Raw genomic sequence first — 16,891 nt, 5'->3', positions numbered from 1 at the left:
GTGTGAGCACATCTGTCCGAAGCTGGGCTGGGTGCTTCCCTTCCTGCTGCAGCATCTTGGCTGTCCCCAGCAAGGTCTGAGCAGCAATGTGGTGGGCCAGGTCACTGGGCATGCCCATCTTGATGGCACCTTCAGCCAGGGCCTCCGAAAAGGTACACACAAAGGCCACACCACTGCCACTGAGACCGGTGTGGATATCTACGTAGGACTCAGGAACCTCTATGCACTGCCCACAGGCTTCCAGCAAGTTCTGCAGGAGCTCAGCGTCATCATTCCCAGCATGGTGGCCCCGGGCCATCGCCATGGCCCCCTCCTGGACAACGCAGGGTAGATTGGGAGAGACTCGCAACACTCGTGTTTTCGGGGGTAACAGCTCCTCCATTGAGTTCAGAGAGATCCCAGCAGCCACAGATACGATGATGTGCTCAGTGGTGACCACGGGTGCCACTTCCATCAGAACAGCTGGCAGGACTTGGGGTTTGGTGGCGAAGATGACAAGTGGGCAGTTTTGCAGCACCTCGTGGTTGGAGTGAGTAGTCTGGCAACCCAGAGCCCTGAAGTGGCAGAGGTTCTTGTCAGTAGGTGCACTAGCCAGCACTTGCTTAGCTTCTACTTTGCCTGCTCGGATGAGGCCTTGGGCAATGGCCTCTGCCATGCGGCCTGCACCCACGAAGCTCACACGCCGAGGTTCTGACACTGTAGCCGCCATCGTACTCTGAGCTGGCCTTCTCTTCAAAACAATCAATTTTCAACCTATTTACACATATAAAATAGTTCATTTGGCATGTAGCCCCATTTTAGATGACTTGAAAAACTGCATGGATCATTCTTTCACCCATTTTTATAAAATGATCTTCTGGTATTTATTTTGGTGTGGACAAGGTCTCATACTGTAGATCAAGGCAGCCTGGATTTCAGACTGGCTTCAGTCTGCCAGCTTTTCTGCCTCACCCTTTTATGTGGTGGAATTACAGGTATGTGCTACCATATGGCAGGGGTTAATTATGCATATATCTTCAGCCCTGTCCTATTGTATCTCTACTATTTCCTTCTGCTGTCTTTCTTATTATTTAAATAGTTGGTTGGACCTCTGGGTAGCCCCCTCCCAACCTGCCCAGCCTGTAGGTCCCTGCTAGTTTTTTGAACTTGTCTTCTAGGCCCTCCCTCTCTTCTTCTTCCCTCCCTTTCTCCTTCCCTCCCTCCCTCAATCTCTTCTTTCTTCCCAGGACATGTTTATACTGTCTTTCAACCAGTTTAAATAAAATTTAAAAATAAATAATAATCACAAAAGAAACCAAGTCAGTACCGAGCCAACCAAACACGTTCCTCAGCCACATCTAGGCCTTTAGTGTGGGATTTCTGCTGTCTCTCCAGCTTTGAGAGACAGCCATGATGGTCTTCCAGTTCAAAATGTGACCCTGGACTAAGTCCAGAATGACTGGAGATTGAAACTGTGGCTATGGGCGTGGATATCAGTGCACTTACAGGGTGACAGTGGTCTCACCAACAGAGAAGCAAGCAGAACCTGCCACGGATTTGGCAAGGTAGAACTTATTAACACATCCTGGAATGTTTACATTCCTATTCACTTAGAAATGTGAACAGGAGTCCTTGAGTTACTTTTTATATGCTCAGAAGTAACTGAATGCTAGGATTCAAGAGTCATTAAGGTAACTTCAGGACAGAAACTTCTCCTGGTGATAAGATTGTCTTCACCTCTGCTCCAGTGGACAGCCTGCTATCCTGGGACCCACAGACACATGGTCCCCAAGCATAGAGGGTACCTCCTTTGAGGTAATCCTTTCTGGTTACTTTGTGGTGTGTATGTCCAGAGCAGCCTTAGGAACTAGTGCATCAGTGCAGCTAGGAACTAGTAATCAGTGCAACACAGTGCCTTATTAGGATGGGCTCTACTCCAGCAAAGGATTTACTAAGACTAGCTACAAACTGTCTCCATTCATTTCAGAAGTACGTTTCCTCTCTTTCTTAGTCTGGATTTCATGAAGGTGTACCTAAATTTGGAAAGATATAGTCCAAGAGAACTCTATTTTGGAGAATTTCAAGGAAGTCCTCTTTTTAGACAAAAGCTGAAAGTCACTATGGTTTCTCTCTCTTTTGTGGCTCCATATTTTTTCCCAGTAGATTTTTCACTGAGGACTTTAACTATAATTTGGATAACAGGCAGGCCTTCCTCTATGAAGGGAACTTTGGAAAGTACTGTATAAGCCCATGGATTTAGACACACTGCGTTTATCACAGCACATTTGCTGCAGAATATATACAATAAGAACCTAGTTTACATGTATGTGAGTTGAAAAATTATTGTTACAACTCTTTTTAAAAATCAGTGTAGTCCTGAGATAGCACTAGTAAATGGGAAACAGAAAGCTAACTTATTATGTTTTTACTATGGGGCGGAACTTGTAGCATTTTAATATTAAGCATGGCTAAATGTTGTGAGCCCACGTAGTCTGTTGAACGAAGACAGGCTACCCAGTGTGTCTTTCTGCATATTATGCTATGAAACAGATAATATGCCCTCTTCCACAGAAGGAGACTGGTTCACAGTAAGCTGGGAGCTGGGAAGTGCAGTGTAGAGGCAGCACGTAGAACCAGAACTCACTAGACTCCCTAAAAGAACCTTTAGCTACAAGTCATTATTTTAGGATGCCAGGAAGTATGTGCTGGGATTTCCTGACGGGCTGAAATAGTGAGTATCCTCTCCTGAGAGCAAGCTGCCCCTGCAGGCAGGCAGCAAACTTATATGGCAGTCTCTATGCTTTGAAAAATATCTCAGAGGGCTAGTGGTCAACTAGTTTCTTTAAAACAATGATGACGACATCATCATCATCATCATTACCAACAACAACAACAATGTCAACAACAAAAACCCCAAACAAACAAAAAACATTTTGTTTGTTTTCTGAGCAGGGCTCATACCACTGCATGTATATAGATGTCAGAGGACAACTTGATGGAGTTGATTCTCTTCCTTCATGTGGGTTCTGGGGCTTGAACTCAGATTGTCAGGCTTGGTAGCAAGTGCCTTATCCACTGAACCATCTCAGTCACCCCATCTACCACCTTTTAAATGATCTCACTCTATCTTTGTGTATATGTATGTGTGACACACACACATACACATACACACACACAGAGAGAGAGAGAGAGAGAGAGAGAGAGAGAGAGAGAGAGAGAGACTGATGGACTCACTGGGAATGGAACACAGGGCCTTTGCATATGTTCGGCAAAGGCTTTCCTTCTGAGTTATAATCCCGTCCCTTTTTTTGCTTCTTATTTTGAGACAGGGTCTTACTAAGTTATTCAAATTGTCCTTGAGTGTACTGTGTAACCTAGGCAGGCCTCATCCCCCTGAGGACCTGGGATGACAGCCTATATTGCTAAGCCTAACTCTTGTCTTAATTTTGTTTTTGCATGTGTGCAGTAGACAGCAAATTCTCCACCGAGTGGCTAGGTCTATGTTTTTCAAGGCTGTCTGGGCATGCTTCATCAAACATGGCAAACCAATAACCAGTTCTCTCAGTACCTCTGCTGTGCAAATGCCATCATCTATACAAATACCACCTTCTAATGCCCAGCTCAGGGCAATGGCTTGCTGTTCCTTTTGGAGATAAAGGCGAGCCTTCGGAGTTGGGCTGTGTGTGTGCATGTGCAGGCCGTTGACGTTTGGATTTTGGGGTTTGATTTGGTTTGGTTTTGTAGGGTGAGGGAGATCACTTTTAAATAAGATCCTACAGCTTTCATCTGTTCTCCTAGCGTGAGCACTGAGTGGCACTGGGCATTCCCCAGTCCTTTGGGGATGCCCGTCTGACGCGGTCATGCTGATGATCAGAGCACCCTCTGGGCACAGACTTCAGCTGTGGATATCCCTGTTCTCTTTATCAAGTTTTCGTTTTCTTCTCTGTAAACATTAACCCCACAAACGGGCTGCTGCGGGGCAACATATGGAGTTTTGATGATGGAAGAGTCCAAGTGGTATTGTCATTGAAACCAGAACATCATTTTATTGATGTGCCATGCTGCTTGGCTAAATCCTACCTGCTTGGCTTGGTATCATCAGTCTAGACAAACTGATGATACCGAGACACAGGTCGGATTTAGCCCTCTTAGCAGCCTGAGTTTCCCTTGTCACTTACATGCCTAGGATGTGCAATTAAGAATGGGAGACAACTTCAGTTCATGAGCAATTAGCAGCTTCCTATCTAGCCAGCACCAAAGAAGAATAAGGGCTGAATGTCCTGTCCTTCTTACTGTGGTTCGCTTCCTCATCCTAATCTATTCAAAACGTGGTCCTTTATGGCATTGCTGCCTTCCACATAACAGATGCTCGACTCTATCTGCTGTAAGGTGGTATGTATGCATCAGATTCTATGCCAATGAATGGAACTCACCCAGGATTCTGTTACTGTTGTGATAGTGGAAGAAGCTGCGTTTCACCTCACTTAAGCCTTCTGCATTCTCCCCCCAGGGCTCAGCAGATTCCTATACAAGCAGACCATCGGACTCCGATGTCTCTCTGGAAGAGGACCGGGAAGCGATTCGGCAAGAGCGAGAACAGCAAGCAGCTATCCAGCTTGAGAGAGCAAAGGTGGCTTTCTTCCCTTTATTGAGAACTGTCACGTTGCTCAGCATCTGTGCTCAGTATTTCCACCTCACATCTGCCTTAGGGCTCCTGATAAAACACTAACCAAAAGCAACTTGGAGAGGAAAGGGCTGACCAGTTTACACCTCTGGTCATACTCCATCTGGTCCACACTGACAGAAACTAGAGCAGGAACTCCAGCAGTACAGGAACCTGGAAGCAGGAACTGAAGTAGGAGCTATGGAGAAACTCTGCTTATTTGGCTAGCTCTCTATGGCTTACTTAGCCTACTTTCTGATATCACTCAGAGCCACTGCCTAAGGGTGAGACTGCCCACAGTGCGCTGAGCACGTCTATGTCAATCATTTGTCAGGAAAATGCTCCACAGGCTTGCCTAGAGGCAAATTTGGTAGGGGTATGTTTGTGATGGACATTCCCACTTTTCAAATGACTCTAGCTTATGTCAAGTTGATGTACAACCAGCCAGCATATGTCTCTCTGGAGCATTCGTTCTCCAGCTACCCTGCTAAGGCTTCAGATTGCAAGGCTCTCTGTTGTATGAGCCCATGACAGAAGTTAGTGGTAGCCTATTTCTTGTGAACCTTTGCCTTTTTCTGTTTGATTTCATGGTAATTATTGGTCCTTTCCCAACCTAGCAGTGTGGCAATATCAAGCTCCCTCACAAAGTATTGGCAGAGAACCTTCTGAACTGCTAGCCTGAGCCCTCTGTTCTTGATCCCTTCCCATCCTTGCCTAGCCTCTGCTATGCACCAAACAGGCACCACCACAGTGCTATGGATCACTTCCCTGCTTCCTCTGTTCTGTGGTTTCTAAATTTCAGATTCCCCATTCCTGCCTCAAGTTCAGTATGGAATTCAGAACATTATCTTGTCTGCTTGTTTGTTTGAGAAGGGGTCCACTACACTGTCCATTCTGGTCTCGAACTTGTGGACTCAATAGCTGGGCTACAGATGGGCACCAGTAGACCTGGTTAAGCCCTTTGAACAACTCAAACAAGAGCAGCAAAACTGAGTGACAGAAGCCATCACTAGCCAATATATATAGGCTTCAGATCCTCTTTTTCCAGAAGACACAGGATGCAGCAGGAAACCAACTGTACAGTTGAATTTTAGGACCAGAATTGCTATTAGAGCTCTAGTAGTATCCCTCCTACAACTTTCTAACTTCTTTTTCAAAGCATAGACCACCCCCCCCAGCAAATTAATTTTTATATACAGCAACAACATATGAGACATGGTTTATGGCTGGCCTGTCTGCTTGCTTCCATGGCCAACTCCAGTGGCAGGTACCTTTCTGAATTTTAGACTCAAGCCCAAATAAAGTTAATTTCCTTCCTTTTCTGGTTCATGATAAAATGCTTTAGTGATTGAAGCAAGAGAAGAATGATGCAGATGAATGAAGGGTTGACATCCACACATTCTGTGTCTGTGCTCTCTGATAGGAGGGCATCTGCATGGTGCCTGGGAGGGAGCAAAGAGGTCCTAATGTGGGTCCTTGCCTCAACTGTTGATAGTCCCAGAGCAAATAAATAAAGCCATAACAAAACTGCCCAGAAGCTTGGAGACTTTGTTGCTAGTTCTTGCTTTGAAAGTGTCCTTCACCATCTGTTTCGTTACTGTGCGGTCACCTAAAACGGTGGTGGCAGGACCATAGCCTTGACTGGTGGCTGGGGCTTAGCCCCAACAGGCTGCACCTGCTCAGGACTACTTTGCCAGCAGGAGTTCATATGCAAGTTTAAAACCAACCAACCATTAGAAGCTAGGAAGAAGGTACAGATGAAGAGCCTGCTCATTAGTTTTAACCCACATTGGCCCCCTTTCCCTTGGCATGACAAGAGGTTTATCTGCAAAAGATCTCACGTTTTCAGATCTGAGGCTCTTTCAAAACCTTGTCACCCACCCACCCTCCCTCCCTCAAATTTATAATACCCAGAGTACATTTCCTAGCATGTTTTTCTCGTGTGTGTGGACATGTGCCTGTGTGTGTGTACCCATGAGTGCACATAGGCATATTTGTGTGCATGTGTGTGGATGTCAGAGGTTAATGTGTTTTCCTAATCACCCTCCACCTTAGTATTTGAGACAGGTCTATTACCGAACCCGGAACTCACCATTTGTCTAGACTGGCTTGGACCAGCAAGTGCCGGAAATCCTGTCTCTGCCTCCCCAGAACTGGAATTAAAGATGTACACCTCTGCAGCCCACTTTTGTCACAGACACTGGGAATCTGAATTCAGTCCCTTGTTCTTGTGTAGCAAGTACTTCAACAACACAGCTGTCTTCCTAGAACTTCCCTCACCCCAGGAGACATGCCCTGTATTCCACAGTTGGGACAGTGTGGCAGGAGAGCAGAGAACAGAGCTGACTGCCCCACTTCTGCGCATCCCTCCCCTGTCATTTTGGAGCTGATTCTTTAGTGAGGATGCTGGGAAGTACTGCAGAGAGAAAATGGTTGGGCTGAGAGGAATGAGTCATTCCCAGAGCCATCTCTGCAGATCTCTGGATGTGGCCGGCAACTATAAAACCCAGAGGAGAGCTCTCTCTGGAAGGTGATTTCCTTGTTGCCTGGAACCATCATTCATCCTGTGACATGTTTCAATAGGAAAATGCTTCTCTCTCTCCTCCTCCCTCTCTCCCTCCTCATTCTGCCCTTCTCTTTCTAGTCCAAACCTGTAGCTTTCGCGGTGAAAACGAATGTGAGCTACTGTGGTGCCCTGGATGAGGATGTACCTGTTCCCAGCACAGCCATCTCCTTTGACGCCAAGGACTTTCTTCACATTAAAGAGGTAAATGTAGGACATACTGCACTTCGTCACCTGCCAAAAAGCTATAGCTGGGAGTCAGCCTGTGCCAAGCCCACAGGAGAGGTGACCCAAAGAGCTGCAGTGTGGAGCCTCGGTTAATGCTCTGGGCCTCCGCATCCTTTCATCTCACTGAGATTTAGAGGCTGAGATCATCGCCTGCATTGCCACATGCTCCCAGCTGGAGAGCACACCCAACATTTAGAATGACAGAATGTATTTTGAATTTTGCACCACACACACATTCTCTCTTTCTCTCTCTGTCTCTTTCTGTCTCTCTGTCTCTGTCTCTACCTATCTCTCTGTCTCTCTATGTCTCTCTGTCTCTGTCTATCTCTGTCTCTATGTCTCTGTCTCTCTATGTCTCTTTGTCTCTGTCTATCTCTCTGTCTCTGTCTCTCTGTTTCTCTGTCTTTCTCTGTCTTTCTCTTCTCCACCTATCTCTCTGTCTCTCTGTCTCTATCTCTGTCTCTCTGTCTATCTCTCTGTCTCTGTCTCTATGTCTCTTTGTCTCTGTCTATCTCTGTCTCTCTGTCTATCTCTCTCTGTCTCTCTGTCTCTCTATGTCTCTCTGTCTCTTTCTCTGTCTCTCTGTGTCTCTCTGTCTCTTTCTCTGTCTCCCTGTCTCTGTCTTTCTCTGACTCTGTGTGCGTGTGCGTGTGCGTGTGTGTGTGTGTGTGTGTGTGTGTGTGTGTGTGTGTGTGTGTGTTGGGAACCAAATCCAGGGTCTACTGGAGACTACAGAGCCTTGGATCTATGGATCTAACTTAGGGAAAAATGAGTTTAGTAGCAGCAGTATCCAGGAGGGATTTTTACAGAAGGATATTATCATTAAGGACACTGAACTATAGCTCTGACATAGTTAAAGCTAAGAAAGGGGCAGAGGACTCTAGGAAACAGACAGCTTGAGGGGTTGAGCATTGTAAAGAGGACTTGGGGCTTCACATGTAGAAAGGTAAAAAACTAAAATAATACAACAAAAGCTTGAGTTCTGTGTGCAGCCTAGGAACTGCATAGTACTGCTTTGTATCAGGCATTGTGCTAAGTGTTGGAAGATGAGATACAAGGACCACTGATGTCCTTATGGGCAAGGCACTCTGAGTCTGAGGGCAGGGTGAAAAGTATTCATGATTTCTGTATGTATAAGAGATAAGTGTTGGAGGATGAGATACAAGGACCACTGATGGTCCTTATGGGCAAGGCACTCTGAGTCTGAGGGCAGGGTGAAGAGTAGTCATGATTTCTGTATGTATAAGAGAAAAAACTGGACGCATGTCCTGGAAGTTCACAGAAAGAAAATGAGACCTCAGTGTGGAGGAAGTGTCAGAACTGGACGCAGAGTGACATCAGGGAGGGACAACCGAAAGCACCACAGTATGGCTAGAGAGCAGTAGCAGAAGTAAAACAGAAGAGGCCATGTCCAGGATTCAAGACATAGAGCCTTTCTTTTGACTGTTCTCGGGTTGAATGCAGGGCCATATGTGCACCAGATAAACACTATTGCTGAGCTGTTAGCCCCAGCCCTAACAGAATATCTTGCACCAACCAGGTCAAGAAGACTGGTCCTTATCACTAGACAGGAGGCTGGAAAGAAGTTTGGAATAAAGCAGAGATGTGCTCAGCCTTGTGAGAGGGGATGAGAGCTATGATGGGCAAGGGAGAAGTACATAGGGCTGCAGGGACTGCGCAGTCACTGGGCAGCTTAGAGGAAGTGTGAAGCAGCAGAGAGAGGGAATGTGGAGGTCCCAATCCACTACTTGGAGTAGAGAAAGCAAGAGAGGGAGAAATAGAGGGATGGTGATCAGCTTTATTGAAGTTGCTTGGGATTGTAGGAAGTAGCAGCAGCCTCTAGATTCAGCTTTTGAAAGAGAGAAGGCAGAAAGGGGGGCAGATGTTGCTGCAGTGCATGGACATGAACTTACATTTGAATACATTGTGTCTGGGCTATGGCCCCCTCAGCATCTGAGTGGCTGAGTCTCTCTCATTATTTTCACCAAAAGCAATTAAGCCATCTTCATGGGTTGCCTGCCAGTGTTTATCCTTTCAAAGGTGAAGCAAACTTTAAGAGCAAGGGACATTCTTCCACATATATGACATGGACATTCCAACCTTGCAGTAGTTTGTTGCTTTTTACATTGTACTAGTATGCTTGGTTTTATTAATGTTTATTTTAATTGCACATATTTATGTGATCATTTGATACATATTACATACATATAATAAATAGGTCACAATGAAATCAGAAGAGCTTTGGGCTCTTTAAACTTAAAAAAATAAAGCTTTCTGAGGTAGGGTATGACATTTTGAAGCGTGTATGAAGCCTGTTCTGGCCAAGTTGGGGTAACTAATATTTGCATCTGCATAGAGACACTGTGTGTGGCATCTCTGAGCTGCTCTGAAGGTGCTTTGATGTGCCTTGCTGGCAGTGTTTGGCTCCGTGAGCTGTTGATCAAGGGATTTTCCTCCAGTCTGGCAGCTCCTTTTCCTTCTGTAGTGTTTGAGCTAGTAATCGTATGTGGATCAGAGCCACTGTTTTCAAATCTTGCAGATCAGATAAAAAAAAAAATCTTTGAAAGAGAACATGCTAATCACTTGAGGGAAATCAAGATGGAGAAGACAGGAGCGGTGCTGGCTCAACCCCTGGGACATCAGCAACCCAGATGGGCCCACTTCTGTAGCAGGCCGATTGCTTCCTGTCCAGCCATCTCTCAAGCACCGTTCTAAGTGCTTTCTTGGCCTGAAGGTCAAGAGTAGGCACCATGGTGCCAGTTCCAAAGCCAAACAGAGAGAGCCTTAAGCTTCCAGAGTCTGCACAGTGCCTTGCTCCCCAGGGGCCAGAGAACTTTCACTCTCTTTGAGGAGGCTCAGTGTTCTTTAGCTGTTTCCTAGAACTACAGGAAACCACTCAGGGAAGTTGCATTAGGCGTCTTAGGCAACCCTTTAAGGCCGCTGGGATACCACTTAACAAATTAGCATCCCGGTGGGCTGACTTAATTTCAGGAAATAACTTAAGCCCCACGAAACTCTGACTCATGGCCTGTGTTATCCCTGCCACAGTAAAATGTAAACCCCAGACCTTATGCACCAGAGATTTCAAAAGGGCCCTCTTGCCTTTCCTTAATTACAAAGTAAACAGGCCTGTTATTTCAGGTGTGTGTTATCCTGAATTAGTCAGGAAACTAAGACCCAGATTGCTCAAAGTTCCCCAACCCATCAGCTCATGCTCCTTTCAACTCAGACTCATGATAGGCAGGGAGCCTGGGTTATGCAGATACTCTGAGCAGGAACGGCTGAAGCCTGCCTTGTCGCTGTCATTTCAGTGTGAGATTGTTACTCAGAATTATTCAAGTTACTCAGAATTTCATGCTGTAATGACTCAACGAACCTTGTAGGCTTCCTTCTCACAATGTCAGTACTGGAGATATGCAAATTCTACCTTCTTCTGAGCTAAGCAACTCATCCTACAGATGGTATATATTGAAGCACATACAGAGACATGCACACATACACAAACACTCATACATACACACATACATACATACACACACAGACAAACATACACACACAGATACACACAAAGACGCACACACATATACACATATACACACATACACATATAGACAGACATACATTCATATACACATATAAACACATGTACACATACATGCACATGTATATGCACATACACACACATACACAAAGACACACATACACATAAAATCAAGGGAAATGAGTTTCTTATCAACACTGATAAAGACCATAAAAACACTTTTGTACTCATTCCTGGAAAGTTTAAATGATGATTTTTTTTTTAACTATTTTCTAGAAATTACCAGTACAAACATTCCCTTGAGGCAGGTGGCTTAGACTAAACTTCTGTCTACCCTGGGCTCGGTAAATCAGTAATTGCCAATATAATTTTGCTGGCAGTTCAGGAAAGACCATGCTGATAGATAGTTACCCTGAATTCAGAGTCTTTTGTGGACTTGTGTCCCTAACTTTATCCATCATGAGACCAAGAGGAAATGTTGGCATTCCTGTTAGGCCCAGACTATATAGAGATTATTTCCACATTGTATGTACAAACATATCATTCATTCAGACTTTGTAACTTTCAGACTTTTTCCTCAAAGAATGGGCTGTGCCTTAATTTGAAATCCCGCACTTGAATGAGAGATGACAGTAACAGTATCATAAACAGTATCATAAAAACTTTACCTGAAAGCTGTTAATGAATGACTTGTCTGTCAAGCGTTTTACACGTAACATGTTTCCATTGATATAAATTGTGTCTGGTGGGATCTTTTGCCTTGAGGATTAAGTAGCACTTTTTCAAAGAACCAAATGAATCCAGAGGTTAGACCCTGCTTTTGATAAGAGCTGACAAGTAATAGTGCATATGGTTCTAACTGGCCCCCTGCTTCTGCCGTAAAACAACTTACAGGGAAACACAGCCTCTTGAGGCTTTGTGACTATTTGCACAGTAGGGCAGCAGATGTGATGAGTTACAGTAGAGAGCACATTTATCATGTGGGCCTTTACAAATAAAGCCCATGAAGAATCCTCCTTTAGTCTGTGAGCTGAAAACATTTCCTATGAAACACAAAAGCAGGACATTTGTGGTCTCTATGTACTGTGTGCATACTGAGGCCTAGTACACCGGATAACATTGTATCCCTCTGGAGTTACTACTGAGATGGGAAGGTAACTGAATTACTATTGAGTGCAGCTTTCCTCTCTGCTTTCCAGAAATATAACAATGATTGGTGGATAGGAAGGCTGGTGAAGGAAGGCTGTGAAATCGGCTTCATCCCAAGTCCACTGCGCTTGGAGAACATACGGATTCAGCAGGAACAGAAAAGAGGCCGTTTTCATGGCGGGTAACACCCCATCTTTTTCATGAGCTAGCCTTTTCTCTTTTCTCCCTCCCTCCCTCCCTCCTTTGTTCTTTCCCTCCCTCCCTCCTTGCCTCCTTCCTTCCCTCCCTCTCTTTCTCTCTCTCTCTTCTTCCCTCTTTCCTTCCCTGCTTTTTGGTGTGAAAATTGGGTAACATTGTCAAGGTTTTTTTGTTTTTTTTTGTTTTTTTTTAAGTTAAAACTGGGTGAAGCAGTTTATTCTTTGACTCAACCTGTGTTTTCTGTTGGATTCTTCTTTTTTCTTTTGTTCAGGAACTTGGGTTCTTTCCAGCTCTCTTTGCCTGGATCCCAATGAAAACCTGCTTTCAAAGCAAAGGGATACTCACCTGCACACATGCTATTCTTGAGGAGGATTCAAAGGTTTCAGGTTTAACTGTTTCCCCTGTGCTCTGACCCCTAGCTCCTCAGAAACCCATGTGAATTCCACAGCAGAAGCTGCTCAGTAAACCCATCTCCAAATCCCATTTTCTTCTGTGAGAGTCACACAGGGCCTCACTTCTCAAGTCAGCTCTGGTGGCAGCTGGCATGACCTAGAGTTGGCATTTTTGCTTGGGTCCCTGCCAAAGCCTCTGGCTGGTGGGCTCAGTACATGATGATATGTGGACAGTCCCAGAGGTCTTATCCTCTACATAAGATCCTGTGCCATCTTCTGCTTGCCCTGTGCTGATGACACTAGGGAGCTGTGACAGACCAGCCTCTAGTGGTCAAAGCAAACAGTAAGCACATCTTCAGAGTTCCAGTGGCAGGTCCCAGCAGTGTGAGCACAGCTGGAGAGGAGTCCAAGCCACACTGGGTCTCGGATGTTGTGCCGCTGCTCTCTGTGAAGTGCTGATTTCATACATGTTAGGATTCTTCAAAAGCCTTCAGGCTGAGCAAGTTCTGCTAGTGTTATCGTTGTTTTGAAACAATCTTGATCTATAGTCCAGGCTTGTCTTCATGAGGTAGTTCTGCACCCACTCCATGCCCTAGTGCTGGAGTCACAGCTTTGCATCACCATGTCTGGATGAAGCCATCCTTTGCCTCAATCTCTCTTTTCAGTTAGATTTATTTTTTTTTCAACTAAAAAAAATGTATTATTTAAAGTTCCCTTTGCTTTTATCCTGATGGTAATGGAAGATCAGAGAAGTACAGTTAACCTACCCTTCCAATGATTAATTTGTAAAAATGTTTTATTATTAATCCTCTTGTTCTCTTCACTCTAGACAGTTCATCCTCTGTACTTCTCAGCACACCAGCAACACTTGGCCCTTCCTGGGGCCATGGCATCTGCCTCTTCCTCCTTCTCCTCCTCCTCCTCCTTCTCCTCCTCCTCCTCTTCCTCCTTCTCCTCCTCCTCCTCCTTCTCCTCCTCCTCCTCTTCCTCCTCTTCCTCCTCCTCTTCCTCTTTTTCCTCCTCCTCTTCCTCTCCCCTCCTCTTCTTCCCTTCTCTTCTTCCTCCTCTTCCTCTTCTTCCTCTTCCTCCTCCTCCTCTTCCTCCTCCTCCTCCTCCTCTTCCTCCCCCTCCTCTCCCTCCTTTTCCTCCTCCTCTTCCTCCATTTTCTTTTCCTCTTCCTCCTTTTCCTCCTCCTCTTCCTCCTCTCCTTCTTCCTCCTCCTCCTCTTCTTCTTCCTCCTCCTCTTCCTCCTTTTCCTCTTCCTCTTACTACTCCTCCTTTTCCTCCTCCTCCTGGAATCCCTTTTCCTCCTTTGCTTTGTCTCTTTTAGACCCCTGTGCCACCACTCCAGTGATACCTTCTTCCCCCCCATATTTTCCATCTCTTTCCAACTTAATTATTTCTGCTACACTTAACTACTCTCAGAAATATTATGTATTCTTTTGTTTAGCCTTTATTATATCCTACTAGAATATGACTCCCCATTTCTCACCATTGTTAACTGTTAATACATGCATATATATGTAAACATATTTAGTTTACTTTGAGACAAGAGAAACAATAAAGCCCAGGGCTAATTCACGGAGGTTCATTTGTCACACTTCTCTCTGTATAGGGTATAGATAACTCCTATGTCCATAGACAGGGAAACTAATACTTAAAGATATACCACAGTATGCCCCACCAGCCTGCTTGTAAGTAGCAGACCTGTTTGTTGCTGGAATATAAGCATAACTGAATTACTATTGATTAGAACCATTACTCTGGACAGCAGAACAAGTCATGGAACACTCTCTCCCCCACACACGTTTAAGGAGAAGTTCTCCCATCTTCTTGCCTGTTCTGGTCTGCCTGGTCTCTGACTGGTCTCAGGTAAACACAGTGCTCTAAAGAACATCCTTACCAGGGGGTCATTCTGCTCAGTTTTTGTACAGATAATTGGGAAAGAGAATTGAGCAAGTATTTCCAGGTCTCAATTAGTTCTCCACTTTCTCTGAGAAATGAGGTCAGAGAAAGCATTTGAGAAGATTCTTCCCTTCTAACAGGATTTGGTATGTTATGAATTATTTAGTAGAAGGCCAAAGAATGCCTTGGTTCCTCAGTTTCTGTTTTCAAAGGATCTGGGGAGTGAGTCTTAAGTTCCTTTCTGTGTTCTAGGAAATCAAGCGGAAACTCTTCCTCCAGTCTGGGAGAAATGGTGTCAGGAACATTTCGAGCAACTCCCACAACAACAGGTGAGGGGTCTTGCTACTCTATGCAAACTGATTTGGAAAGATTTAAAGATTCAAAGCTTCTTTTATGAAAAATTTCCTTGCTCATTTGAATGCTATTTTATTTGGAGAGTACTAATGATAAAAGAATTCAGGTCATTGGTATAATTTTGAAAATTCTAGTTCACCCCCTATTGCCAGTAACTCTCCCTGTATAAACCAATCTCAAGTTCATTTTTCTACCCAAGAACACAAGATACTTTAAGATTGTGAGGCCAATAGAAGTAAAAGTTCCTGAACTCCCACAGCAATGTACAGCATGCACATGAAGCTCTAGCACGTGCTGGGTCCAGGTTGTCCATCCTGGATGGGTTGTAGCCTAGCTGCTGCCAAGATTACCGTGTTTTTTATGTTTGGACTTCACGCAATTCCAGCTGAGCCCTAGAATTAATGCAATTGAGACAGGGTATCTCAATAAAGACTGCGTGCCTTTGGAAGTCATGAAGATCTTCACTGAGAAAGTTTTCTTCCACCACATTCTCTGACTCCTATAAGTTAACTTCACCCTGGCCAGGACATGTGGCCGATTCAGAGCACCCAACATTAACAATTCAGATGTCAGGATAATACACTGCAACATGTATCAATACCAGGTGGAGTCTGAGACAGCTCTGGAGACTCAGTCCTGGCTTGTGAGGATTCATTCTGACCTCCAGTGATGGGAAACAATCTCTAGGTGGATGTATATAGACAGGATCTGCTGTTTACATGGCAGCAAAGCCACCTTTGTTGCTATTTGTTGATTGTGAAGTAGATTTCTTTCTGTTTGCTGGACACTGGGCTCTGCAACCAGCTTTTCTTTTACCACATGGAGGGGAGGGGAAACTGGCTATCCAAGAGTTGAGAGGAGCATAGTAGAAACAGGCGTATCAGTATTCAGGAGGAACACAGAATATCTGCCTGTTACCTCTGGGTTCACACAAATACAAGACAGTAACACCAATAATAGGAATGCTTGAGGTGATAATGCCTTTGCTTACATTGTATCATTTTTTTTTTTTTTTACATTTCCCTTAGCTAGCTTGCCCTCAGCTCCACTATGAATAGCACATCCTATGTGGGCACACTTATGCTTAATGATTAGCTAACAACTTCCAGTGTTGTTTGAGTGCCCATCCCCAGCTTCTAATGGGAAAGTCATCAGTACAGAGAGGAAGGTGTCTATATTTCATGTTCTCACACAGCCCGTCCAGAGTGAAGTGGCAGAGGATAGTGACCTGCTGAGGGAGTGCCAGGCAAGCAGTGAGGACAGTTACAGGGTACCTTCTCCCATCTTTTCAACTCATGTGCTATCATTTACAGAGATTACATATTTTGATATGGCTCTCGTTGTTGTCTTTTAGCAAAACAGAAGCAGAAAGTGGTAAGTTGTGTTTTCCTTTTTAAACTCCTGCTAAGGTTCCTACCCATACATGCCTGTGGATGTTCCATTTCCGTGACCCACGTAGTGAGGGATGGACCTCCTCCTTCCTCTGTGGGAACCCTTAGTAGTCAATTACTGAAAATGCTGGATGTTGTGGCTGTCTAGGAAAGAGGCTCAGATTGACCTTCTCACTCACGTTGACTCGTCTTTTTCAGACAGAGCACATTCCTCCATATGATGTTGTGCCGTCAATGCGTCCTGTGGTGTTAGTGGGGCCATCACTGAAAGGTTATGAGGTACAAATTTCATCTGTTGCTCTCCTTTTCCTGACCAAGAACCCTGGGGACTCTCCTTTGGACTCTAGCCCCTCCAAGGTCTGATTACAGATAGGAACTGGTGTAAGGCAGCTCATAGCATGTAATAAAGAAGAGTACAGGCTATGGTAATGACATTTCAAATTTTGCCATTCTGGCTTTGGGCTTAAATGGATAAAAACAAGTGGAATGTATGATCTAAATCTGAAGCTGGACAACCTTCAGGCCACC

General features: G+C 44.8%; 1 protein-coding gene and 1 pseudogene across 8 annotated transcripts in view; one reads left to right on the top strand and one right to left on the bottom strand.

Annotated features, from left to right (window-relative positions):
• Cacnb4 (calcium voltage-gated channel auxiliary subunit beta 4) overlaps window positions 1-16,891 on the top strand; it is a 267,899-nt gene that overhangs the window by 212,387 nt on the left and 38,621 nt on the right. For 5 of the 7 annotated variants that reach the window (XM_031370256.1, XM_031370257.1, XM_031370255.1 and 2 more), the window contains 6 exons: window positions 4,490-4,609; window positions 7,287-7,409; window positions 12,174-12,304; window positions 14,871-14,947; window positions 16,327-16,346; window positions 16,562-16,642. In XM_031370256.1, the coding sequence (XP_031226116.1) occupies window positions 4,490-4,609; window positions 7,287-7,409; window positions 12,174-12,304; window positions 14,871-14,947; window positions 16,327-16,346; window positions 16,562-16,642 (552 nt within the window). Of the gene's footprint in view, window positions 1-4,489; window positions 4,610-7,286; window positions 7,410-12,153; window positions 12,305-14,870; window positions 14,948-16,326; window positions 16,347-16,561; window positions 16,643-16,891 lie in introns of those variants that run through there. The other 2 variants (XM_031370261.1, XM_031370262.1) reach the window with 2 other exon arrangements.
• LOC116090541 lies at window positions 5-753 on the bottom strand (annotated as a pseudogene). The gene has a single exon (XR_004118722.1). The product of XR_004118722.1 is annotated as a pyrroline-5-carboxylate reductase 3 pseudogene (transcript).

This window comes from Mastomys coucha, unplaced genomic scaffold, assembly GCF_008632895.1.
Source record: "Mastomys coucha isolate ucsf_1 unplaced genomic scaffold, UCSF_Mcou_1 pScaffold15, whole genome shotgun sequence".
Classification (NCBI taxonomy): Eukaryota; Metazoa; Chordata; class Mammalia; order Rodentia; family Muridae; genus Mastomys; species Mastomys coucha.
Note: the sequence above shows the minus strand (reverse complement) of the source record. Positions and strands in the feature narration are given on the sequence as shown.